The sequence below is a fragment of the Myotis lucifugus genome, unplaced genomic scaffold (genome assembly GCF_000147115.1).
Source record: "Myotis lucifugus unplaced genomic scaffold, Myoluc2.0 scaffold_48, whole genome shotgun sequence".
NCBI lineage: Eukaryota > Metazoa > Chordata > Mammalia > Chiroptera > Vespertilionidae > Myotis > Myotis lucifugus.
In genome coordinates this window covers 4005041-4032272 of record NW_005871096.1, presented here as the reverse complement: position 1 = coordinate 4032272, position 27232 = coordinate 4005041, and the positions used below count along the sequence as shown (strand labels likewise).

General features: G+C 43.0%; 1 protein-coding gene across 10 annotated transcripts in view; it reads right to left on the bottom strand.

The window, feature by feature from the left end:
• Nucleotides 1-27232, bottom strand: part of APBB2 (amyloid beta precursor protein binding family B member 2) — a 256229-nt gene that overhangs the window by 181757 nt on the left and 47240 nt on the right. For 9 of the 10 annotated variants that reach the window (XM_014455588.2, XM_023753627.1, XM_014455591.2 and 6 more), the window contains one exon: nt 10802-10914. The exons of the other annotated variant lie outside the window; for it this stretch is intronic. In XM_014455588.2, coding sequence (XP_014311074.1) covers nt 10802-10847 — 46 coding nt within the window. In that variant the 5' untranslated portion in view covers nt 10848-10914. Of the gene's footprint in view, nt 1-10801; nt 10915-27232 lie in introns of those variants that run through there. 10 annotated transcript variants of the gene reach the window in all.

The following is a 27232-nucleotide window of genomic DNA, read 5'->3' as shown; positions in this document are numbered from 1 at the left end:
CAAAGAAGCTCTACCTGAGGTGAGGGTCATCGTCCCAGCAGAAAGCCTGTCTGCTGCGATGCCATCTGCAACATACCATTTGGGAGAGAAGCACCCTAAAGGTACTTTCCCCATCTGTTTTCCCTCTGCTTTTATTTTTCCCTCTGCTTTTATTCACGCCTCTTTAGCACCCTGGATCTCCTTTAGCACCCTGGATCTCCCACAGGATCCTGCCACCCAGCTACTTAATGTTAACTTCCCACTACTCTTAGAAAACAAGAGAAATTTTTCACCAAGGCCCTCAAGTCTGACTGAGTCCCGCCTCCTCTTCAACCTCATCTCCCACCAAGCCCACCACGCCCACTCACCTCATTTCCATTCCCAGAACTGACCCTATTCCTGAAGATTGGAATGACCTTTCCTCAGTTCTCCCCATGCTTCAGAACACGGACCAAACACCACTTCTTCAGGGAGATCTTCCCTATGTCCCCCTATGTCATATGGGCCCTGCCCAGGAACGCCCGTCATTCTCCTGGCTCCTCCACAGCATGTACCACAACCCACAATTATCTTCTCTATTGAGTGGCTTTCCTATTGTCTGTTACCGTCACTGGAATAGAAGTTCCATGGGAGCAGCGACCTTACCTGCCTTTTTCACTGCTCTATCCCCAGTGCCCAGCACACAGTAGGGCCTCTAGACTGTTAGCTTTACATTCTTACTTCCAGGACAGGCTCTAACGTCCCTCTGTATCACTAACTCCTGGTATGGTCACCAAGTGGACCCTGCATCCCCCGGACTTAAACCCACTCCTTACCCCCACAATCCTGATCTCGGAATTTTCTTTCTCCCCAACAACTTCTCTTGCTTTTAACCTCTTCCTACTTCCCTCACCTTTATCAAAGCAGGCAGCACAGAAGTTAGGAGCACTGGAGCCAGACAACCTGGTTTCAAATCCCAACTATACCCCCTATGATGTAGCCTTAAATAAATCACCTATCTCCTCTGTGCCTCCGTGTCCTCATCTGTTACTGGAGTGATCATAGCACCTCTGTCACAGAGAGCTGTTGGGAGGATTTAAAAATATATATAGCCCGGTGTGGTTCAGTGGTTGGGCATTGCTCTGTGAATCAGGAGGTCACAGTTGAATTCGGTCAGAGCACATGCCCGGGTTGCGGGCTCAATCCCCAGTAAGGAGCATGCAGGAGGCAGCCAATCAATGTTTCTCATCACTGATGTTTCTTTCTCTCTCTCCCTCTCCCTTCCTCTCTCTGAAGTCAATTAAAAAACACACACACAAAAAAAACACACCTAAAAAATACACATAAAATGCTCAGAACAGTGCCCACGTGTTAATCATTAATAATACTATAAAAAGCCCATCATGAACCTGCTCTTTGTTCTCACCCAGATATGCACTCCCTAGACCAGGGGTGGGCAAACTTTTTGACTCGAGGGCCACAATGGGTTCTTAAACTGGACCGGAGGGCCGGAACAAAAGCATGGATGGAGTGTTTGTGTGAACTAATATAAATTCAAGTAACATCATTACATAAAAGGGTACGATCTTAACAATTTTTTTTGTTTTTTTGTTTCATAGTTTCATTCATTTCAAACGGGCCAGATCCGGCCCGTGGGCTGTAGTTTGCTCACGGCTGCCCTAGACCCTTCCTGCATGATCATACTTCATTAGGTCCCTCCATGATATCCCATTTCATGTGCCCTTCAAACACCACCCACAGCACCTGCAATTCCACAGCTGACCTTCCGACTCCATGATCTGAATCACACCTATTAGCAGGCCTTTGTGTCCCATTGGAAGAAGATGCTCTCTACATTTGTTGTTTCCCCTTGGACTTCACCAATAACACAAATCTTTACTGGCCTTCCTCGCCTCTAAAAACTACACCATATAACTTGATTCTGATCATATTGCTACTACCTTGAAAACATAAACTCTCTGTGAGGACAATCTGTAACTCCTCAACCCTCCAGAAGCCAGCATAGCATTATGAGTACAGGAGATGCAGCATCAATTGATCTACTGATTGGCCCTGATCACCCCTCAGCCTTAACACCACCCTGCCCCTCAACCCGAAAAAGGGGAAACTCTTTTAAGCTTTAACCTTGGCGCTTCTGTGTGAGGAACAGTGATTTTAAAAACAAAGACTTTCTATCTCCTAATGTTCAAAACAATAGGAAATTCTCTTCACACCTAACCAAGCTCCAATCACAGGAGAGGACAGTAGCAGGTATGCATGATCTAGCCAAGTCATGCTGGATTCATTGGTATCAAGTTGCAAATAAGCAATATGTAACTTAAGCTCTTTGGAGAATTTCTTGTAGCCTGGGATATGGGGATCAACTTTTCCCATAATTGGACACTCCTAAGAACAAATTCAAAGGAGGAAACAAATGTAATCCCATGGATTTTCCTCAGAACTGAAAGGGAGAGAATGACTAAAAAGTATAGATATATCTTTAATAAAGCATTCTCTATAGAATATTCAATAGTAAGTGCTTGCTATTATATATATATACTAGAGGCCCAGTGCACGAAATTCGTGCATGGCGGGGGGGGGGGGGGGGCCCCCTCAGCCTGGCCTGCATCCTCTTCAATCCAGGACCGCTGGCTCCTAACTGCTTGCCTGCCTGACTGACTAATCACCCTAACTGCCTCTGCCTACCAGCCTGATCGCCCCCTAACTGCTCCTCTGCCGGCCTGATCATCCCCAAACTGCCCTCCCCTGCTGGCCTGATCACCCCTAACTGCCTCTACCTCGGGCCCTGCCACCATGGCTTTGTCCAGAAGGACGTCTGGAAGACGTCCGGTCTAATTAGCATATTACTCTTTTATTAGTATAGATATATACTCTTTCTACCTATGGACTGACCTATCTATTCAAACACACCCACACACACACACACTCATAAAAGAAAGGTCTAACAGGTTCAGAGGCTAACAACAGCCTGACCTATTTCCTGACTCTGAAATATGCCAAGTCATTCCTTTCAGAATTCTCTGATTTCATTTTGCAAGGCTCCTTGTGGTCTTCATTCAGGTCATTGGCACTCACTTCCACCCAGAACAATTCCAGGTTTGCATAAACAAGCAAAGTGTCTAGGAAATCTGGGAAAATAACTCCCACCTGCTTTGGTTTCCAAATTGCCCCATAAAGTTGCATATTTCTCTTCTTTCCGTTCCAGGGGCTGCTCCCAGGAGATAGGTCTTAAACTTCCAAAGTCTGGCTGAGGCACTTCCTTCCTGCTACTCCCTGGCCAACCCCTTAGGACAACACAGTCTTCTCACCTCAATCTGAGTGAGAGCTTGTCCACATACACAGAAGGGACCCTTGCAAATCCCTTTCATGTGGAGTGTGGGGAAAATGTCCACAGACGCTGGGCATGAGGTCCCCAGGTACTCAACACACTACAAACAGGTTTCCTTGCAACAAGAAAGCTAGTCTATAGAAAGAGAAAAATAAATCACATTTAGTTTCTCTCCAAGGACTATTCTGCCATGTTTCCTATTCTCATTCCACCACAAAGCAGATACCACGTGTGGGCTTCTTTCCCAGGTGTGGATTCCTATCACTGAGGACAACACAGAACATCCCATTCTGTGCTCTTTTGTTGCCGCAGGGAAAGTGCTAGACCCAGAGCAACCACGTGGAGGGGAGACATTTTCATTCCAACAGCATAAGATTTCAAATCTCAACCTTAAAAAAGGAAGATTATAGAGGGGGTTTAAAAAAAACACACAAAAATTTGTAAAGAAGGGATTTTTAACTTGAGCTGTGGAACTTTTAATTTCTCTCTTGAGACAGAGAAATAACCTTTCTTTAGTACTGTTAATACCAAGAAATAACCTTATTTACTAGACATGAAAAGAAGCTCTATATTTACGAGTACCTAAAAAAAAATACTGGCAATAGACAGGCAAGAGATAACCAATTTCACAGCTCAGGTTCATACGCCATGTAAAAATCTAGAACCTCACTTACTGAGTCTGAGACAGGCACAGAAAGCGTATTCTATGAGTGACCAGATGGCCACAGTGAGACCGAACTCACTGCACTGTGAAGCCAGGTTCTCAGGTACAAGGAGTCCCCACAGAAGTATCTGTAGAACAGCCAACCACTGACTTAACATTAGTCAACACTTACCTATTTTTAAAGTTCTGCAGAACTCAGGGATTATAAGCTGATGATTCAAAGATCTTAAAATCCTATAATCAGACAGTGATGATAAAATTTGTAGCCAATATGGTGAGCCAAAACGACAAAGAAGGACTCTGCCTGTTTTAAATACATGGAAGAACTGAGTAAGATGTAAATACAAAGAAAAAGTCAAAATCATGAGAAATAAATCCCTGGGCCAGAGTAGGAGGAAATGGGCAGTCCTCATACAAGGATGATAGAACGGAAACAGATAAAACTTCTCCAGAGGGCAGTCTGGATGTGTGTAGCAATGTCTTTAAAATGTGCAAGCAACCCTTTAACTTAGCCATTTCACTTCTAGACACTTTTTAAGGAGAAAAAAAGTTATGAGCGATGACTACACTAGAAGGACAATAAAAGACTGGAAATAACCTAAATGTTCAACAATGGGTGATTGTTAATTATGATATATCCATGCAATGTAGTAAAGTATAAAATCATAAAGTATCACATACTAGTAGAACGTTTAATAATATCAGAAATTTCCATGATGAATTAAGCTACAAAAAGCAGGTCATAAAATGAGATGTACAGTATGATTGCAATAAGGCTTAATCTAAAGGTATAGATACATGCACACATACACACAGACTACAAAGACACATGCAAAATGTGAAGGATCTTTTTTCCCCTCCCTGTGCTTTTGGTGTTTGCACATTTTCTAAAATAAATGGATCTTATTTCCTTGGGGTAGAGTAAAAATCTAATCAGTGTTATTTAAAAAATCGTATTGCCTTTGGCCTTGCCCAACTCTTGTATCCTCTCTTCATTCATGGAATTTTATTACTGAAACCGTGAGCCTCCCCAGGGGTTCTTCTGCTGCGATCGCCCACGTCTGGACATCCTGCAGGACTTCCTCCCGCACCAGGAAAACCAATTAAAACCAGAGCAGAAAGCCCCTCTTCTGAGATACAGCATATCCTGGCTGCTCTGGGCAGTGGGACCCTCTGGCTGGTAATGACCTTGAGCGCTGCTCTCAGGCTCCTGGTCTTAATGCAAATTCCAAATGTTTCCTCAAAACCTGGCTACGCTCAGAGCTCCCACCACACGCCCCCTGCAAACTCCAATTCTGCCCAAGTTCCAGTCCTGCCTGATCGCAGGGCCAGTGCTCTTCAAACTGAGAGTTGAGACAATGAATGGGTGGTGAACATCCACTGAGTGGGTCCTGACCAGCATTTTTTAACCACAATTGTCCTTCCTCGCACCAGGTGAATCAGCCGTCCTGCATTCCCCTGGTTTCACTGCCTTTCTCTGGAACATCGTCGAAATAATAATTCTACCACAGGCTGCGGCTATCTGGAGCTGCTACGACACTCAATGTACTGGTCTAAAGAGATATTTATGACACTGAGTAAGCACAATGCATGACCTAGTCCAGTGGTTCTCAACCTCCCTAATGCCGTGACCCTTTAACACAGTTCCTCATGGTGTGGTGACCCCCAACCATAAAATTATTTTCGTTGCTGCTTCATAACTCTAATTTTGCTACTGTTATGAATCGTAATGTAAATATCTGATATGCAGGATGTATTTTCATTGTTACAAACTGAACATAATTAAAGCATAGTGATTAATCACAAAAACAATATGTAATTTTATATGTGTTTTCTGATGGCCTTAGGCGACCCCTGTGAAAGGGTCATTCGACCCCAAAGGGGTCACGACCCACAGGTTGAGGACCGCTGACCTAGTCCCATGTCTGCAAGTAAACAGAGTAAATAAATATATTGAGAGAGAGTATGTGAAGTATAGAAAAGTGTTCAACAAAAATGTTAAAAGCAGTTCTCTCTCAGAGTGTAGGGTTGCGAGAACATTTTTATTTTTTAAATTTTTCTATATTACACATGTATTGCTTGCAAGATGTTACTATTTCTGTATTAATCTTTACTCTTTCTGTACAAAGTGCTCCTCTAGGGCCTTTGCACTACCGGTGGCTACCAGGTTTAAAGAATGGAGAAAAGAGGAGGCATGAGACAGCTGTCAGCATCCTTTGCTGCTGAATCTTTTAGGCCTTTATGTCCCATATTAGCAAACACTGTGGTAGCGAGAACAGGTGAGTAGACAGCACCTAAATAATCAATCGCCCGGGGCTCAGCCGGTCAGTAGAAAGCTCGATGGGAAAAAGCACGGACACGGTAGCAGACACACCTACGCTCACACGCAACTCTGCTCTGACCGGTTACTTTGTTCGAGCCTCACTTCATCACCTGTGAGATGGAGATAACAGACGGACCTTTCAAAGTTCATGCGGCTGGAAGTGAAAAACTTCTCGTAGAATCAGGACCCATGTGTGGCATGAAGAAGAAGCACAAAGCAAACCAACGCCTTTCCTCCGTGCGAGTGGGGAAGGCAAGAGTGAACGGCCACAGGCAAGAATCCTAAGTGCCTGTTGCTGCTTCAACTTTTCAAATGGCAACTTCTTAAGTGCAGAAAGGGAGGAAACACACCCCTGTGAGTGAGCTGGAGGGGAGGCAGGAGAGCCCGGGAGGGTGAGCAGCACAGGCCCAGCACCGGGCTGCCTGGAGCCCTGCCTATGCCTCCTCGGCCTGGGCCTGCAAAGGCTCTGCTGCGTGCTCTGGAAAATGCTTCCCTGGGCCTTCCTGAGGACACATATCCAGACCCACCTCCACACCCAAGGTGATTCCACAAATATTTGAGCACTATCCTCACACTCAGAGGCGAGAAGGGAAATGAAAATGTCAGGTGTCAAAGTTCAGCAGAGTGTACGTAAAGAGTAACTGGGGACACAGGCTTCAGGGGGGAGATGTAAGAGCTACAGGAGCACGTGCTGCCAGCGAGGGGAAACCAGCGGGGCTGCCCAGGAAAGAGAGCCGCTCTGCTGCACCCTGAGGCCAGAGCAGGGTTCCAGCGGGGTGTCTAAAGATGGAGCAACGGCACACTGACCCAGAGGCAAAGGTGTGTCTCAGCAGGAGCGCCCACGTGGGCTAGCCTCAGGCAGCTCCTGAGGGGTGACACCGCTGACAACAGCAATCACATTTCTAATCATGAGCAATGGGTACTGAAGGAGTAGAAAAGGAAGTGGGGAGGACTTGAATGTCAGGGCGCCCTTCTGGACTAGTGAGGATATTCTAAATACTCTTGGCAGGGAAGTGGCACACTCAGAGCTAAGGTATAAGCGCTTCAGCTGTTGGATTAATCTGGCTTTTATGAATGAGTCAAATTTGCAGGGAGGGAGACATCAGACCAGAAGTCAGGAGGCTGTCGCAACAGTCCAGATCCGGACGCCAGGGTGAGAGCAGCGGCTGCAGTCAGGCAAAGGAACCGATAGGTGCAGGTAAAAATAACTAAGGATGCAACCTCATTATTAATTCCTAGGACCAATCGACTCTAGTCTTAACACAAGCACAGATATCTGCTAAAAAGTCAGGAGAGGTCAGGCTCCGGCTCTTGACTTCTTATTTTGGTGCTCAGTGGATGCCAGTCCACATGCATGAAAGAACAGCATCCGTCCTCAAAGCAGCATCCTGTCCTTGAAAGGCAAAGCCGGGATCCCAAACCAGAAGGAGAGAAAGTCTAAACTCCAAGTTGCCATGTGAGCCTCAAAAAACAACTCAGAGCACAGCAACTCCTGTCCACACTTAGTAACAAAACTATAAACTCCAGAGAATTATTTCCCCCCGAAATAGTTTCCCTCCCCTGGGAACAATGTGGCCCGGTTCAGCCCCAGGCCTGGCCCGGAGGCCCCGTGTCACCTTAGATTTCTTGTCTTAGATGACAAGGAGACAGAGCAGCTGAGGTTAATATTTCCGCGAAGAGTGGCCACTAAATAAGGTCAGCGGGAGGCTTCAACAAGCAAATTTCATCTAATAATCCGGAGAAGGGAGGTGCAAAGGGGAGCGGTGAGAACAGAAAAGAAATCACAAAGTAAATGACGGTTTTAATGCATTGGACTAAGGGATGACAGTATTGAAACGAAGGGACGGAAAGCACACAAAGGTGAGAACCACATTCCAGCCGCAGGGAAGGGCATTTCAAGCAACGTGTTGTGCAGACACGCTGCAGGCTAAGGGGCCAACGTGTGCCCCATGGAAAAGGCAGCCACTCACCCTCCTTCCCACCAGCAGAAAGCACAGGTGACCTGCCCAGCAGAGGCCTCTGAGGATGCCAGCAAGTCCCTGCACCCAGGAAGGTAAGATAAGACAGTTTTCTCCTAGAGAACTCTGGGTAAATAATAATATGTGAAAAAGAAGAGCTTCCTTTCAGCTACCTGACAGCAAAGCCTTTGCAGCGTGGAGCCCCCTGGAAACCTCCCAGGAGGTGGGATGGTGGGGCCAGGGAATCATTCCCCAGGACAGTGAAAAAGGAGCACATTTACATTTGTGAATTTCCAAGTGAATTTACCTTCCCAAGAGAACAATCACTGGAATTTTAACCATTTGAAAGAAGAATTTCCTCGATATATGAGTATATTAGATCCAACCATATGAAATAAGCATTTTAGTAGGTTGAATAATAACACTTTCGTAGGGTTCAATCATAGCACCTCGTTTCCAACTTTCTTCTACATCAGGGATAGGCGACATTTTTCTTAACAGGACAGATTGTAGATATATTAGGTTCTCAGGGGCAAGAAGCAAGATAGAGATTACTAGTATGTAGGGATTTATATAACCACTAGAGGCCCGGTGCACGGATTCGTGCATGGGTGGGGTCCCTCAGCCTGGCCTGTGCCCTCTCATAATCTGGGACCCCTCGGGGGATGTTGGGCTGCCGGGTTTCAGCCCGAGGGATGTAGCAGTGCTGAAGCAGCAGGTGGCCGGGGAGGAACCCCACCTGGGCAGGGCTCAGCTCCGCTGTTGTTTATCCCAGCCCTGCTGCGCCTGCCGCCACTGCCCAGTAGTGCTGCCATGGAGGTGGGAGAGGGTCCAGCTGGCGAACCTGGCTTCTGGCTGAGTGGTGCTCCAGCTATGGGAGCGCACTGACCACCAGGGGGCAGCTCTTACATTGAGCATCTGCCCCCTGGTGGTCAGTGTGTGTCATAGCGACTGGTCATTCTGGTCATTCTGTTGTAACGGTCACTTAGGATTTTATATACAGTGGGGCCTTGACTTACGAGTTTAATTCATTCCGTGACGGAGCTCGTAACTCAAATTACTCGTATGTCAAATCTTAAAGTGAACGAGTGAGACACGTGATGCTGGGCTGATGTTGTGGTGTTCACTGTGACGTTCGCTGCGCCAACTAGCAGTGGGGTATCTGAAGCTGGCTCGTAACCCGAATTTTAGCTCGCAACTCAAAGCAAAAAATCAGCCGAGAGACGGCTTGTATCTCGAAAAACTCGTTAGTCGGGACACTCGTAAGTCAAGGCCCCACTATATATATATACATATATATGAAATGTAACCATTTAAAACCACAGAAGCCATTGTTAGCTCCTACAAAAAAATGGGCCTGGCTGAATTTGGCCATGAGCCCTAGTTGGCCAACCTCTGGACTACAGTATACAGGGCGAACTTTTTGGGATGATGTTCACTATGAAAACTGTTCATTTTACAGTAATTCAGTAATGGCCTTGGAGGATGCTAAGGTACATGTAAAAAGCTGTCTATCCCACTCCTGAGGCTTTGACCCTGGTGCTTGGTCTGAATCCTCACCCTGTTGTCAGTTCTCCCTCCACTGCTGCTCCCAATGATCTGGCTGTTAGGGTGATGTTAGAAGCAGTTGTCTGGGTATGGCCTTGAGGGGGGTTCTAACTTTCCTATGAAGAAAAAAGTGAACTGTACAAGGAAAAGGGACCTAACGGTGGATATGAACAAGCATAACAATGCACGGGACAGGGGAGCAAAGGCACTCTGGGGAATTACAAACCCAAACACACCCCTGATTTGAAGCTAAAATTCCAGTAATTCAAAAGGAAGCAACAAAAACAAAGAAATATCTAAACAGCTGGCTGAAAGACTAAAGGGAACAAAAAATATGTTTGAGGCAAACTCTCCTTTATAGAAATAAGAAGGAACATTACATGGGCAATAATCATTTTTCTCCAAAGTGAATCAGGGGTCGTGACAAACAGGAAAAGGCTGCCATGGTAGCCATTCCCCAAAGACGATGATCAGAAAAACCTTAGTGTGTGAGACACTGAAAGTCATCACTGAGGGAGTCAGGAATTTCCTCTTTGGAGAATGTTAAGAAATAAGAGTTGGGGCCTCTCTCCCTGACATGTGTTCAACAATGACATCCCCAGAGGACCTCTCTTCTGAGTCCATGAGTTTTTTTATTTCAAAGAATTCAAAGAGTCACTGGGACATGTTTTTAATTTATGGCATTGCTATTGGTCCAAATGTTTTATATTGTGATGAAAAAGGAAAGTTAAAAACAAAAACAAAAAACCTCTATATGACTGGATGCATTGAAAGGAAGATTGCTGATATACACTCCTGGTCTTATAGGGCCAATAAATTATTAAAAAAATTCTCATTCAATATTAAATATTTACCCTAGAGCGATTCACTCTCTTGCATTCCTAAATATTATATTGTCAGTTAAACGTAAAAACCTTCACCAGTTCAGCACCCTGCCATATTCTACACAGGAAGAGAGCGAGAGAGAAAGAGAGAGAGCGGGAGTGCAATCCCATACATACATGAGCTGCCTGGATGACAGTGAGCCTCCGGGTACCGTCTGCCCATAGCGACCAGTCAGCACATTGCAGGGGCCTCGGGAGTCTCCACTGCTCGGGAAGACTGAGAGGGTTGGCTGTGGTGGGGGAGGAGAAAAAAGTAGAAACAAAACAGAGATTGAGAATGATGACTGCATTTTTTTCATTAAAATGCTAATGATGACCACAAATTTCCAGATAACTACATTTATGAATTATTCATGGTCACATCCGAGGCGGACTCCCTGTCCCTGCAGGCAGGCACAGAGCTCGCTGACGATTAGCATGTGGCCCCTGCAATAAGTGTGACAGGAGCGCGGGCCACTGCACTACCAGCAGGGCTGGCCCGCTGGCCCTCTCTGGGAGATCAGGCAATCCCACGCGTGTCTCCTATGCCTTTTCATCTCACTCTTCCTTAACGAAAAGGAACAGCAGTAGCCCGGTTCTTTGCTGTGACATCTGAACTAATATCCTGTGGAAACTGTAAGAGCTTGAAAGGAAAAAAGGAAATTATCTGTACTGGGTAGATAAGCCATCAAACCGATTCTTAGAAAAACTTTTTATTGAAATCTAACATTGATACAGAAAAGTACACATACCTCAAGTGGACGCCACAATGGATTTTCCTAAACTGAACACACCGGGTCAAACCCAGAACAGTATCGGCACCCCAGAAGCTCCCTTCATGCATAGATTACTTCTGCCCATTTTTGTAAGCATGAAACTGAATTACTCTCATTATTAGTTTTTCTTTTAAAAACCACATGTTGGATCCCTACTATACGCGAAGCACTGTGCTAGACACTGGAGCTACAAAGAGGAAAGGACACAGGCTTTTAAGGAAAGTGAAGTCTAGTGGGGCCCAGAGACACACACAACATACCTGGTGGGACAGTGGGATGAGGGTAGTGACTGAGATTCACGCCAAGCAGGGGCACCCAGCCCAGAAATGGAGAGGTCAGGGAAGGCTTCCAACAAAAAGGGATGCCTGGCATGTCCTCAGGCTGGGTAGGACTTAGCCAAGCTGGTAATGGGGCACAAGACAAGGGAAAATCAGAGGTAAGAAATTGCATGGTGTAATTCGGTGTGGGGGTGAGGCCAAGAAAGAAGCCTGGAGCCAGATCATAACCTTACTCACATATCCAGGAACTCTGACTTTACCCTGGTTTCAGACACCCACTGATGGGTTAGCTCTGGGTTTCAGATGCCTTACTGGCTCTGGATGGATCCAAAGGGGGCAGAGTGGAGGCAGGGAGACCAAGTGGGCCAGTTTAATTGTTAGATAGGAGAGGGAGGGTGGGGATTAGGGTAGTGGAAGTAAGTAGGAAAGGGAAAAGGAGAGGAAGAATTAGGACTGGAAAAACACCCAGATGCCAAAAGCAAGACAACTTGGAAAAATGACTACATGTGGGTGGATAGAAGTGACAACTGAGGAAGAGAATGCAGGAGAATGAACAAGTTTAATAAGGAAGATAAGGTGTTTAGTTTGGAGCATTAGAAATTGAGGTGTAGACGATTCAGGTAGGGATGCCCAGATATCCTTGAGTATGAAGCTTGGAGAAGAAACCTAAGCAAAACATAAAGGCGTATAAGTGATCATTACACAGAAAGTAGCAGAAATTATGTTAGTGGGTGATACCACTGAAGGAACTTGGATAGAAGGAGAAGATTAGAGCAGTGGTCGGCAAACTGTGGCTCGCGAGCCACATGTGGCTCTTTGGCCCCTTGAGTGTGGCTCTTCCACAAAATACCACGTGTGGGCGCGCATGTACAGTACGATTGAAATTTCATGGTCCATGCGCAGAAGTCGGTATTTTGTGAAAGAGCCACACTCAAGGGGCCAAAGAGCCGCGTGTGGCTCGCGAGCCGCAGTTTGCCGACCACTGGATTAGAGGATCAGAACTAAAAGCAGAACACTAGAGAACATGAACAATGACAGAATGGGCAGAGGAAGATCCTGTGAACAAGACCAAGGAAGAAAGGTAGAGAAGTACCATGGAATACAACGAGATGAATAGAGAGGAGAGATGAAAAATATACCTTTGGACTTGACAGTCAAGCAGTCACTGGCCACCATGACTGAGGGGTGGAAGGGTGGAGGCAGAGATAACAGAGCCAGCAGAAGAGTAGAAGGAGAACGGATGGTTGCGGGAAGGAATGGGTGCTGATGGAAGTCCACATTGAGAAGTTGAAGGAATCGGTAGGGAGAGAAAGGTTGAGAGTACAAGAGGAAGGAGGTAAGGATGGAATAAGATCCCAAAGGAGGTTGGAAGGACTGGCCCTGACGAGGAAGTGGAATCCACAACCTTTTGATGTTAGAAGAATATTCGAGTTAATGGAATAAAGACAAATGTGGTTATAGTAAGTGTGTAGGCAACAGCACTGGGATGTTGGAATCAATATACCAAATGACATCAATATTGTCAATAAAATAGCTGGTAAGACTTTGCTGAAATGAGCTGACACATAAATGGTTTGGAGACACAGATCTTGAAAATCTTGGTGTCTGGCAAAATTAAAGTAGTTCAACCCCATTTTAATGAAAATAAATCCTGTATTCGCTAGTACGTATCAAGGTGGGAAGCGGTATTCGTGAAATAAGCACACCCATAGTAGAACTTAATAGTATCAAAAGATTCAGAAGAACGCTCTTCTTAAAATGATCTTAGGTTTCGGGTGACAATCTTTCCACAGGTTTGCATATAGTTTCATTAAGTGAAACCACTACCCAGCATCTTATAAGGCTTCTTAAGATGCTTCAATTCAAAGATCCCTCCTAGCATGACTAACCTAATGAAAATAAAATCAGACATCCTCTATAATAAAAGCCTAATATGAAAATTGGCCCCTTGACTGGGAGTTTGACCAGGGGGCGGGGCTGGCGGGCCAACTGCCTTCGGCCCCTCCCCCTGGCCGGCCCCACCCTGGCAGGCAGCAGCAGCAGGCAGCCAGGGTCAGGGAGCCCTGGCTGGCAGCCAGCAGCCAGCAGCTGCTAGGGACCCTACCCATGCATGAATTTCGTGCACTGGGCCTCTAGTTTGAATATAAAGGCAAGAAGGGGAGAATGGAGTTGGCAGAGGCACCTGCCTCTGAGATTTCCTAGTGTAATGCCTCTTAAGACTGCAGTGATGTCTTCCCACTTCAGTCTCCTGCCCACTCTTCAACCTCCAGTCTCGGCAAGTACAGAAGTGGGTGGAGGTATTGGAAAGCACTCCAATAATGTGCAAAGCAGCAAGGTTCATCACAAAATCTAATGAAATTAAAAACACCTGGAAAGTAGATTCTATGTTCCCTGCACAGCCTTTGCGACCTCCAAAATTTTGAGGCTGCTCCAGTTTGTCTATCCTGTTAACATGAACATTTCCAGGCCATCTTTGGAAGATGGCAGCATTTTAGAATACTAGATAAGCACCTTATCATCACTGAATTCTGCCAGGAGAAGATTCCAAAGTCATCTGATGCCTACTGACTGGGCCACTCATCTTTGTATCCTCAGGGCAAGGATATGTAACCAGCAGTCAATATATATGGGATTAATCAGTAATCCAATGCATTAAGTGAAGAGTTCACACAACTAAGAAACAGACCAATTAAATAATGAGAACAGGAATAGTCTTTCTATTCCTTCCTTTCCCACCCTCATTGACTCAAAGCCAAGCTGCAAATCACATTCAACTATATTTCCTTCCCTCTCTCTGCACAGAAGAAAATCTTTATGATCTCATAAATAAATATTGTGTGTTAAGTAAGAGGATTCAGAAATAACGAAATTATGAAAAACAAAATGCCTCTTAAACGAGAAAACAGGTAGGTGGGAACATTTGGAGCAAACAAAGAAATGGAAATTGCCCACTTTACATCTGTCTGCCTCCTCCTCATCCTTCTGCGTGAAGGACAGGACATCATTACTCTAACAGCAGGGTGCCTCTCCTCCCAGATGCTGCTTCAATACAGCAACCTGCTCAGGTTCAACCCACTGGGGCAACAGATAGTAATAAAATAATCAAGACTCGCTTCTTTGAAAATTCTGAAAATTCACAGGTCTATGGTTTGGTACTAATATATATTTATATTATTCATCATTTCACTTCTTTTATAACACACAAGCTTTGAGGAATCACTGATCACACTGAATACATTTTACACATGACACAGCAGCACACTATGGTATTGTCTGAAAATAACTTTAATAATAAAAATTTCAAAAGGAACAGTGGAATACTGTTATGGTTATATGTACTATGTGACATTTTTTCTGAACTGTTAAAAAATAACTCGGTCCTGAAAACAACCAGTGTTTCTGCCCATCTGATCAGCAAGATCGTGAGAAGGAAACAACTCTGAGACAGCCATCCTTCTTTCTATTCTTGAGACCAAGATGAACCATACACTACTCACTTGAATGCAAGCCATTGGGGGGATGAAAGGAATGTTTATGCCAACCCACAAACTGTCTAGTGTGCAACTTTGTAGTTATAATATAGTCACTAACACATGCTCTACAAGGACATTAATCTGCAACAGATACATTAATGCTGGGCCTCTCCTACAAACTCTCATTATGCTGATGTGGGGCAAAAATGCCAAGAATTTTCTCAAGTAAACATTTCATGTCAATAACCACTTGCACTACTATCTCCCTTTCCAAGTGTTTTATGACATCATAATGTCTCTACTTAAGTATTTGCTATTATTGACCTAAAAAATAAATTTGTAAACAAAATGTTAAAAAAAATGCCTTTATTTAATGCAACATTTTTTTAAAAAACATTGACATTTTTTGAAATATATTTTTATTGATTTCAGAGAGAAAGTGAGAGGGAGAGAGAGATAGAAACATCAATGATGAGAGAGAATCTTTGACCGGCTGACTCCTGCACGCCCCCCACTGGGGATCAAGGCCACAACCCGGGCATGTGCCCCTGACCGGAATCAAACCCAGGACCCTTCAGTCTGCAGGCTGACGCTCTATCCACTGAGCCAAACCAGTTAGGGCTAATGCAACATTTTTATATGAAAGCTGTGCAAGCTACTAAAAAAGTTGGTAATGTTCTTCAAAAATAATATATTCCATAACATTTACAATTCTCTGAATCACTCTTCAGTTATTATACTATATAATCTTGCTACTTGGAAAGCTCAAGGAATAAGATATTGAGAATAATCAAGATTTTCACAATAGTTGAAGGACTACTCATCTAAGTTATCTGAAAAAGTGGGTTTACTTTCAACCATACTGAGTTCATTTTTTTTTCTAAAAGGTAATGCCTTCTCAGGGAATCTAGAATATAATTAACCTTTGTTTGGTGACACGGGATCATCAATATGACTGTCAATGATCTTGCTCCCTTGGAACATGAGAACACTGACTCCGAGGAAAGGGAGCTGGCCCAGGGCATACCAGGCAGAAGTTGAGTTTCCACCACCAGGAGGAGAGCTGGGTGGGGAGTTCCTATCAAAACGACAGAGCACTCTGAGAGTCAAAAGGAAGAAACTGCCAAAGTTCAAACACCAAGGAAAGCACAGATGTAAGTACTCTTTGGAGAGTCAAAGGTGAATCCAAGTTACAGATCCAGGTCTAAAGACAAGTAGAGTCAGGATATGAGTTGGAGATAAATCAATACAATAGCGAGACAGGGCAGAAGACTGACTTTATGTGGATGCTCCTGGTAACCAACTAAACCTCCCGTAAAGGCAACACCACCTTCCAAAGCACAGAGGGCTGCTTGCTCCTTTACTCAACGGCCTCTGACTGCTATGCTTTGGGAGATATTTTGTCAGCCTTTAATCGTTTGGTAATCTCCTCTCCTTTGCCCTGAAGTTGAGGTCAAGTCTCATTGCTGTCAGAGTACCAACTTTCCCTTCTTCAAGACAGCTATGGAAACCAAATAAAATAAAAAAGTATAAGAGAACTAAATATAAAATACCAGCTTCAGATAAGATCTGAAGGGCATAGTGCTCAGACTCTGAACCCATACTTGGGCAGTTGAAATGTCTTTTTTGTTTATTCCTTGGTTCTTGGAGAATTCAAATACGAATCCTTAAGTAGGACTCATCTGAAGTCATTTGTACAAGCACAGCCAAGCCTAAAACAAGGCCCGGAGGTGTTATTTGTTAAGTGACCACTGTTATTTAACAAGCACTTCTTGTAGAGCAGTGGTTCTCAACCTTCCTAATGCCGTGACCCTTTAATACAGTTCCTCATGTTGTGGTGACCCCCAACCATAAAATTATTTTTGTTGCTACTTCATAACTGTAATTTTGCTACTGTTATGAATCGTAATATAAATATCTGATATGCAGGATGTATTTTCATTGTTACAAATTGAACATAATTAAAGCATAGTGATTAATCACAAAAACAATATGTAATTATATATGTGTTTTCCGATGGTCTTAGGCAACCCCTGTGAAAGGGTCGTTTGACCCCCAAAGGGGTCGCGACCCACAGGTTGAGAACCGCTGTTGTAGAGAAACCCAATAAGCTGACTATCCAGAAACACAACAGATAATTGCTCTGACGTGAAGCATCTGTGGAAATAAACCCAAAACCTAAAGAAGGGAGGGCTTTGTCACTGGGTAAGTAAACGGCTGTGGGCATGTCAGCCTTCCATGCCTCATCTGTACAATGGGTTCATCATACCTACCTTGCAAAGGTCTGAATGAGAACAAAATGAAAGGCACAGATGACATCAACGAATGTAAATTAAACCTAATTAAGTGGAAACACAGTCCATAACCCCCTATGACACACAGATCTTTATTCTAGTGGTTTCTACCCAATCCTCACCACTTCTTATGCTAAACGCCCCCACACCACCCCAAATTATTTTTGACGGAACTTTTCTTCTGGTTAATAAATAAAATGTTTTCAATGTAACCATTTAAATAGTAAGTACAAATACTCATGTTTTTTCAGATTAAAAAGAAAACACAACACTAAACTGTACAACTTCCCCATTATGACATTTCTATTTTGTTTCTTCCTTAACTTTTTTTAATCCAAGTTATTTCTTTTCTCTCCCAGTTTTCTTTATTGAATCTTTGTGGATTTTTTTCTCATTTAAGCTAAACCCTTGCAATAATAGCAACGAACATCTTTTGCTATTTACAAGGCACTTTAATATACATTACCTTATTTTCCTTAAATTACGTCTACTTTCTTCTCTTTATTTTCCCTTGCTCCACTTCTCAAAAACACAGGAAGAACTTTCCAAAATCAACCAAGAATAAATTTTTCTCCTTCCAACAGCCAACACATTAATACACAATACTCTGCAGAGTTGCCTAATGCATGTTAGACTATGTACGATTTACCTAAATCCTGACACATCCAATTCTCCCGGCAAATAATTTTTCATCCCTGGTGGTGATTTTTTGAAGTACAGTGAGAAATGTGTACATGTTAAATATGTTAAAACAAGACACATGAATCCCTTCAAGAATCATCAAAAGTAATACATGAAAATAAAAGCAAGTAGAGGTCAAAAGATTGGCAGAGAGAAAAAGAACAAAGTTGTTGCTGCTGTTCTAGCTTTCAGTAAAATTCCCGTTAACTACCTTACTAGAGCTGTTTTTCTCTAAGCTCTGCAATACATAATCTGATAGTTAAATCTGTGAAAACCATAAGGGATGCACCCATCTCATTAAAAAGATGATCTTTTGAGTTATGCCAATGAGAAAGAGTAACTATTTCTGGTGTGAAGGACAGAAGTACTTCCTTCTTGTTGCCCAGAGGCAGCAACACCTCTAGCAAGTGTTAGCAGGAAGACAGATGCCTGGCACTCCTACTATCGCGAGGAAAACAGGAACCTTCAAATAGAAATGTTTCCTCTCAGAACCTCTACATACTCTCAGTCTTGATTTACCAACAAAGAACATGAGGTGTCTAAAACAGAAGAAATTGTAATTCTATCATGTGAAGATAAATATTCTTTTTTTAAGTTTCTGTAAACTCTAGATTGGGAATCAGATCAGATGACCCTACACTCATTCAAACGCTGCAGGACACAAAGCCTTTAAAATTTGAATTGGCTTCCCTTTGCTTTACAATGGGTGAATGAGGCCTCCAGTAATTTACAGTAATTCTTGAAAGACCTAAATAATACATTAAAAATTGTACAAAAAAAAAATTCAGTCACTACTGTTAAAATTGGGGTGCTAATAAAACTTAAGGAAAACGTTGAAAGATCATATTTGGTCCTGATTCTGCTGTGGTGTTTACATGTTCAATAACGTAAGCCTTTAGCACATTACAAAACCTTCTGTATTTTATAGGAGTTACTCTTGAGTGATTTTATCCTAGGAATGGAGAAGGATGTCATGGTCCAACTTTCTCCTATAGAATCCAGAGATGCCTCATGGAAACTCAGCGTCCCGCAGGATACAGCCGGGACCACTGGAGAGAATGGTTCTCAGAAAAGAATGTTTTTCCAGCTTGAACACAACTCAAGTCAAACTAGTAGGGAATCTAAGAAAGACGGACCCAGCTGGGATTATGGTCGTAGAACACTCCAGGCAATAAAAGTCAGTTCTTTATATTATAGGAAACTGCATGTTATTCTTGTGAACGGGTTTGAGATCAGACTTGGACTTTATACCTTAGACATAACTGGCGCTTTTTCCTATTACACACTCAAATCAAGAGCGGGGAACACCTAGCTCATTTTGTCAGTGAGAGTAACAATCTCTGAATGGAACTTAAAAGGAGAGTAAATGGAATCCATCCTAGAGAAACCTAATTAACTCTTCTTTAATGCACCAGACAACCACGTATCCAAATTGAAAGACCAAATCTCATAAGTTCATTAACAGGGATTTCCAGTTGGATGTGGTAGATTATAATCATGTGCTTAACTCCATTCCCTCCACTAAATGACAGTAAGCAAGAGGCAGAGATAAACTCACAAGAAGAAAGACAATGAAAGAGGAGAAAATTAATGGGGGGCGGAGGGGGGGGGTAAGGGGAAAGAGGAGGGATTGAAAATGGAAAGCAGATGGGCCAAAGATGAGTGAGTCTTCAAAGCAGGGACAGGAAAAACTTAAATGCCTACAGACAGAACTGTCAGGAAGAAGCAAGCCAATATGGGGCACAGAACCTTAGGAAAGTGCCAAGTTCAGGCACATTATGATGAAACCTCAGAACATTTAAAAAAACACAAAAAACTAAATAAGCTCCCTCCCCCCCCAACGTCACATATAAAGTAACCAGAATCAGAAAAGCATCCAACAATTCAGTAACAAAATTAGAAGCAGAAGAAAATGAAACAAGGCCTCCAAAACTCTCAGGGAAAACAATTTCCAACTTTAATTTTATATCAATCATATGTGTGGAGAAATTAAATGATATTTTCGCACATGCCAGACTCAAGAAAATTACATCATACATACTCTTTCTCTAGAAGCAACTGGGCAATGTGCTTCCCCCAAAGAGAGAAGAAACCGAGAGAGATGCCAAGCAGCATAAACAGGTCAATCAGGAAGCCCCAAGGTGAGAGGAAAGGAAAATTCCTGGCCAATAGCTGTGCCTGAGGCCTCAAGAGCAAACAGTCCAGAATGGAGCAGCAAGCGGAGGGCTCCAGAGAAAATGTCACACAGACACAAGACCTGAGAGACAAGCCATGGTATTTGACCTTATCTGAGAATTTGGGGATGAATAAGTAGTATGTAAGTAGAATTTGAGTTTAAAAAAGAATTTTTTTAATATGCTGTACAAGAAAGAAAATAAAGCCATAGTACACACATAACTCAGCTGTGAAAAATACAGTGAAAACAGATATAACTACCTTGGAATGTAAATGATAGGTATTTAATGGAGGGAGAATAAAAGAGAGCTAACCTCTTATCTTCCTTAATTAGAATTCAATATTTAATGCCTAATATTGAAAAAAAAATCAAGAAATATCGCCCTAGCTGGTTTGGCTCAGTGAATAGAACATTGGCCTGTGGACTGAAGGGTCCCGGGTTCGATTCCAGTCAAGGGCACATGCCCAGGTTGTGGGCTTGATCCCCAGTGGGGGGTGTGCAGGAGGCAACCGATCAATGATTCTCTCTCATCATTGATGTTTCTATCTCTCTCTCCTTCTCCCTTCTCTCTGAAATCAGTAAAAATACATATTCTTACAAATCAAGAAATATCAATATAAACATATTAATTAGCTATATGAAAGTAAATATTAGAAGAAGAGCTAAATGAATTCAAAGTGGTTGCCTCTGAGAAGTGGGAATAATGCAAATAAGTAGGCAGGAAGTTGCAAGCTATATATATATGTCTTATTGCAAATAAAAAACAAATTTTAAAAAGGGTAGAATTTGATTAAACCATCCAACTATATAAGACTAACTGACAATGTGAAATTTCATTTTATACTATAAATAAGGAAACAGATAAACCTTAATCTGCTCCTCCCCATCAAACCATTAATATTCAACTTAATTAATTTTATCTTGAAGTAGTAAGGAACATACTGTGAGAGGTCAAATATGCCTAAATCATCAAGTCACTCCCCCCCCCACCCCGGCTTTAGTAACACATGGTGAAGAGGTCCCTGAACACCACCAGTGCACAGGAAAAGTGAGCCATCGTCATTACCACTGATTCCATTAACTGCAGCTTCAGCTGGATAAACATGCTGGCCACTCCCCTTCGACCAGAACCCCACTGTAGCGTCTTATAATGAAGATGTGTCCTTATAGAGGGGGGTAGGATGGAGAGTACAGTATCTGAACCCCCTTCTTATATCTGGGGAATCCCTCATCACATGAGTACTGACGAAAGCCACACTTGTAGACACAGAGGCAATATGGCTGGATACTCACCTTCCCAGAACTCCCTGCAGCTAAGGCATGGGCACATGACTTAGCCTTGGCCAAACCTACATCTAGAGCTGGAGACACAAAGGGGCAGTGGCAGAAGGAAAATATCAAGGCTGAGAGCAATGGTAACAACACCCCATGCGCAGAGGCAGTAAAGGCTAAGGTGACAGAGTTGGTGGCAAATGTCTGGTAGCTAACAGGGTGGTCAATGCGGACCAGCATGGCCCAGTGTTTAATGATCAGGTCCACCCAGCAGAGAACTCATCATATCAGATGACCTTGGCTATGAACCTGACTGTTTAGTCTCTATTTGCTCCTGCCCTTTCCAACTTTCAGCAGTTCAAGAAACTACCCAGTATTTTCTCAGAAGTTACTTATCTGCTTAAATCATTCAGCCAGTCTCCACTGCTTCTAAGAACGCTGCCTGATGTGGTGCCCCAGGATGCACCGGTGGAGATAGGTGGCTGTCTACAGATGTTAAGAATAAAATGTTTATGTTCCTTAAGATACCAAAGCAGAACCAAGAACATCTTTCCACAGGGAAACACGGGGGAAGGTCAGGCTTTAAGGTCCAAAGACAACAATGCTATTGGAACGTTATGGGTTAAAGAAGTTTCAATAGGCTCCACTATTCTTTGAATTGGTGTCTCCTATTAGGAAACACATTCCAAGTTCAAAACCACTCACTGACTTTACAGCAAGCCATGGGAATGTCATCAGTGTGTGAACTGGGAGTTGCCACTATTTACGTCTGGCAAAAAGACTACGCTCACGATTTGTGTTGTTGTGAGTGGGTGAGGAAGAACAATTTTCTTTGTCTTTCTACTTAAAACAGAGCTTTCTGAGAGATGAAGCCATTTGGAAACCAGTGGTCAAGAACTGCACATGAATATGAAAATGCACACCAAGGCATGCAAAGATTTATATCTGACTGTAGCGACATCAATATTGCTGAAAAGCTGCATCCATCAGCTCAGCAACTGCAGCATATTTAGTTCCCAGTCTGAAGAAGCTGAGCCCCAGGCAATTTATCTGCACATGTCTCAGGCTAACCACACAAATTTTGCGGACGAAGCTAGAAGTTAAGATAGATAGCTTAGAACAAACTGTTGATGTGACCAGAAGGGCCCCATAAAACAGTCATGGCATTAATAGAAACGTGGATGCAAAGAGAGAAAGCCTCTCTCTGTGGTGCCCATTGTTTCTGGAAACTGAGAAAGTCTTTCAGGACAAGCTACAGCGACAGTTAAAGGCATGACAAAGTACAAGTACAGTTTTTGTTAGTCGTACAGCACAGGCCTATACTCCCCCTGGGGAGAGGCTTACAAAATAAATGCACAGCCTGATGCATGTGCATAATGTCCCTGCCTGTGGTGTTATTTCATAAAGACCTGCCAAGAGATCAATCCCTCAGTCACAGAATTCAGGCTATTAATCACTTTGGCCAAAAATTTATTTCATCTCAGTTGGTGATGTGAATGCGACTTCAAATTCTATCAACTGCCAAGCCATCTTTATCATATATTCTGTGCAGTCAGTTCCCATGAAATATCTAATGGCCGCTAAAACAAGAGTTCCATCCCACCATTGTCTGAGTGAACTATACTGTGTTCACACCGTGTTTTGCAAAGCTGAGATAAATTTATCTCAGTCAATTCCAGATTCTGCACCATTCTTTCGTTTGGGGATCACAATGGACAGTGATTATGTGCAGCAATAGGTGTGTGTATCCAAGTAAATACACAATATAATCACCACAGCTCTGTAGGGAACAACATACAATTCTGAAAAAAAGAAAAGGGGCAAGCAGAGGGGGATTCCAAGAAATCAGCCTCAAAAGCTGTTTCCAAGACTACCTTTTTAAAAAATCCTCACCCGAGGCTATGTTTTTATTGATTTTCTAGAGAGAAAGGTAAGGGGGGGGCATCTGTGAGAGAGAGAAACATCAATTGGTTGCCCCCCGAATGTCCCTCGATCAGGAATCCAACCCACAACCTAGGTATGTGCCAGGACCAGCATATACCTTAACCTTAACCTTTTGGTGTATAGGACAATACTCCAACCAACTGAGCAACCCAGCCAGGGCTCCAACACTATCTTTTTAAGAAATTTAAAAGTAAGGTTGGCTTCTTAGGCACAAATACAAAGGAGGCACATTCATAGCCAGCTAATGAATTTCAAAATGGTAGAACCCTCGATAGCTATTTCCAAAAAGGACTCACTGTACCCAAAGTGTGAGTGAGTATGTAGGTATATAGAAATTGTTCTTTGTTCCCCCCTCTGCAATGGTTAACGGGATCGGACAGAAATTTACACGGAGGGGTTTCACATTTGTCCTGTGAAGGTTCTGTTTCCAATCATCAGAAGTAGCAGATTTTTAGATTTCACTATAAGAATCTGCATTGGATTATATAATCTCTCAAACACCTTCTTAATCTGAATTTAACAAATATGACAAGATATAATTAAAATGTCACTGATTTCACCAATATCACACAATGTAAACTGATAGTCGATGAAGTTTTAAGGAAAGTATAAAATGGTGAAATATCGTCTCTCATTTGAAAAAGTAGAACTGAGAGCAAGTCAAATGAACCGCCAATCCTTCTTTTTTTTTTATTGCTTAAAGTATTACAAAGGGTATTACATATGTGTCCTTTTTTTCCCCCCGCCCTTGACAATCCCCTGGCCTCCCCTACCCCCCAGTGTCTTATGTCCATTGGTTATGCTTATATGCATGCATACAAGTCCTTCGGTTGATCTCTTACCCCCCTCCCTCCTGCCCCCCAACCCTCCCTGGCCTTCTCGATGCAGTTTGACAATCAGTTTGAGGCAGCTCTGCCTCTGTATCTATTATTGTTCATAAGTTTATAATGGTCTTTATTATCCATGAATGAGTGAGATCATGTGGTATTTTTTCCTTCACTGACTGGCTTATTTCACTTAGCATAATGCTCTCCAGTTCCATCCATGCCGTTGCAAATGGTAAGAGTTCCTTCTTTTTTACAGCAGCATAGTATTCCATCGTGTAGATGTACCACAGTTTTCTAATCCATTCATCTACTGATGGGCACTTAGGCTGTTTCCAGATCTTAGCTATGGTGAATTGTGCTGCTATGAACATATGGGTGCATATATCCTTTCTGAATGGTGTTTCTGGTTTCTTGGGATATATTCCTAGAAGTGGGATCACAGGGTCAAATGGGAGTTCCATTTCCAATTTTTTGAGGAAACTCCATACTGTCTTCCATAGTGGCTGCACCAGTCTGCATTCCCACCAGCAGTGCATCTACAAACACAGAAGGCTGTGGTAGGTGTGGAACAGAAATGAAGCATGTGACACAGGTGCTGGCAACAGGGAGCTTAGCTTGTTGGAGAAGCAAGACACATGAAACTCTGGACAAACACTGGAACAAGCCTCTCGGAAGGTTTAGACTTGAAGGAAAAAGGCTAGATAGGAAGAGGGACCATTTTCTGTCAGATAATTAAGACTTTTATACACGTGATTAAAAAAAATTTTATGTGACATAACTATGTCTACATCTCTTATATCGTAGAGGCTACCAATCAGTGCTGCTGAGTAATATTCCATTGTGTATATGTACTGCAGTTCCTTTATCCATTCAACTGTTGATGGACACTTTGGTTGCTTCCATGTATTGGCAGTTGTAAAAATAATGCTTGAATGAATAGGAGAGCACAGATACTTCTACTAGATAATGGTTTCATTTCCTTTGGATATGTTCTCACAGTAGAATCGCTGGTTCATATGGTAGGTCTATTTTTAATTTTTTTAGAAACCTCCATACTGTTTTCCATAGTGGGTGCACCAATTTACATTCCCACCAGCAATGCACAAAGATCCCTTTGCTCCACTTCCTCGCCAACACTTGCTATCTCTTGTCTTTTTAATGACAGACAAACTAACAGGTCTGAGGTGATCACAACACAGTTACTTAAAGACTTTTAACTACACCAGTATATGCCCAATATGGTTCCACTGACTCACCCCTGCCATGGGAAAGAAATCTCCCAGGATTATATGGAAGCTTTTGATCACTGTGGAAGTGGGTAGGCTCTGCCCTGTGAGAGCAGAAGTGCCCAATGTCAATTGTCCTGGGAAGAGCAGAGCCTGAGATAAGGAATGAGAACCAGCCAGGAAAGACTTGGCAGAGGAAGAGGGGGATCCTCCTTCTTCCAGGGCCTCAGTCTCGTTGATGCCTGGGCTCTATGTCTAGATGGGCTGACAGTCACTTCTGGGTTGGGGGTCAGGAGTCAGGCCAGAGAGGCAGCCTTGTACAGGACCCTGTGAGAATGGGTCTAGGCCAGTGGTTTTCAACCTTCTGGCCCTTTAATTACAGTTCCTCATGTTGTGACCCAACCATAAAATTATTTTCGTTGCTACTTCCTAACTGTAATGTTGCTACTGTTATGAATCGTAATGTAAATATCTGATATGCAGGATGGTCTTAGGCGACCCCTGTGAAAGGGTCGTTCGACCGCCAAAGGGGTCGTGACCCACAGGTTGAGAAACGCTGGTCTAGGCCAACGTATCTAAGGAACCAATTTTATGCGACTCTCGAGGTTTTGTGAGAAGTCATGAACTCCACTTCTATCTGCTATAAGGAACTAAGGACCTGTTTCCAGATTAGGGATGGAATAGAAAATGGGAAAGCACCGTTCCCAAAGAGCTGTCACACTGCTGGCAGCGATGATCAGCAAGGTCCTCAAAGAAAACGGGAACCTTTGAGACAGGAATCCAGGTGGAAGGCTAGCTCACTCCATCATATGAAGGGGGTGTCCCTTCCCGATCATCTCAGAGGAGGAAGCGTTGATTTATACTAGGAAGCACAGTGGGTTTCCTTGCACACCATCCCAGGTCACACACAGATTTGCTGATACTGACACTACAGGCTGATATCCAGTGAGAACCATGATGACCATCCAGAATGTTTACAGTCAGAATCCATTCTGATTGGCCAGAAACTGGTTAACTATTTTGAATTTCACTCTTCCAGTAACAACACATGCCTCTCTAGCCTCAGTATCTGCCAGTGATTCCTAAGCCTGGGAGAACACTAAACTTTGTGTAGCATGCTTAATATTTATTCCAGATTCTGGAATGAATAAACATATTAACTAACTCTAAGCAATAGATATCGTTTTCCCCATTTTATAGGCTAGAAAGTTGAGCCTCAGAGAAAGAACTTAACCCAGAGATAGCCAGTGGCAAAGTCCAAATTTAATTCCAAAACAAATGGAATTTTATAGGATTATATAGAAACAGTCCCTCTACTCTAGAAATCTACCCTCCTATGAAAGATTAAACTGCAGGGAACAAGAAACAATGGGACCTGAAGGCAAATGCATCACTATCTCATAAAATATTAATGTGGAAAAGACTGGTCATAAGCATGATTTTAATCCACCCACTCTTATACTGCAATTACTGTCAGGCATTACCTGAATACCTAAAGCTTTCACATACATCTGTATGACAAAATACTAGCTTGTTTCTTCAAATCCATACAAATGAACTATAAAAAACAACTTAACCCTATTTATTAAGAGAAAAATCCCAATATAGATTCCATTAATACC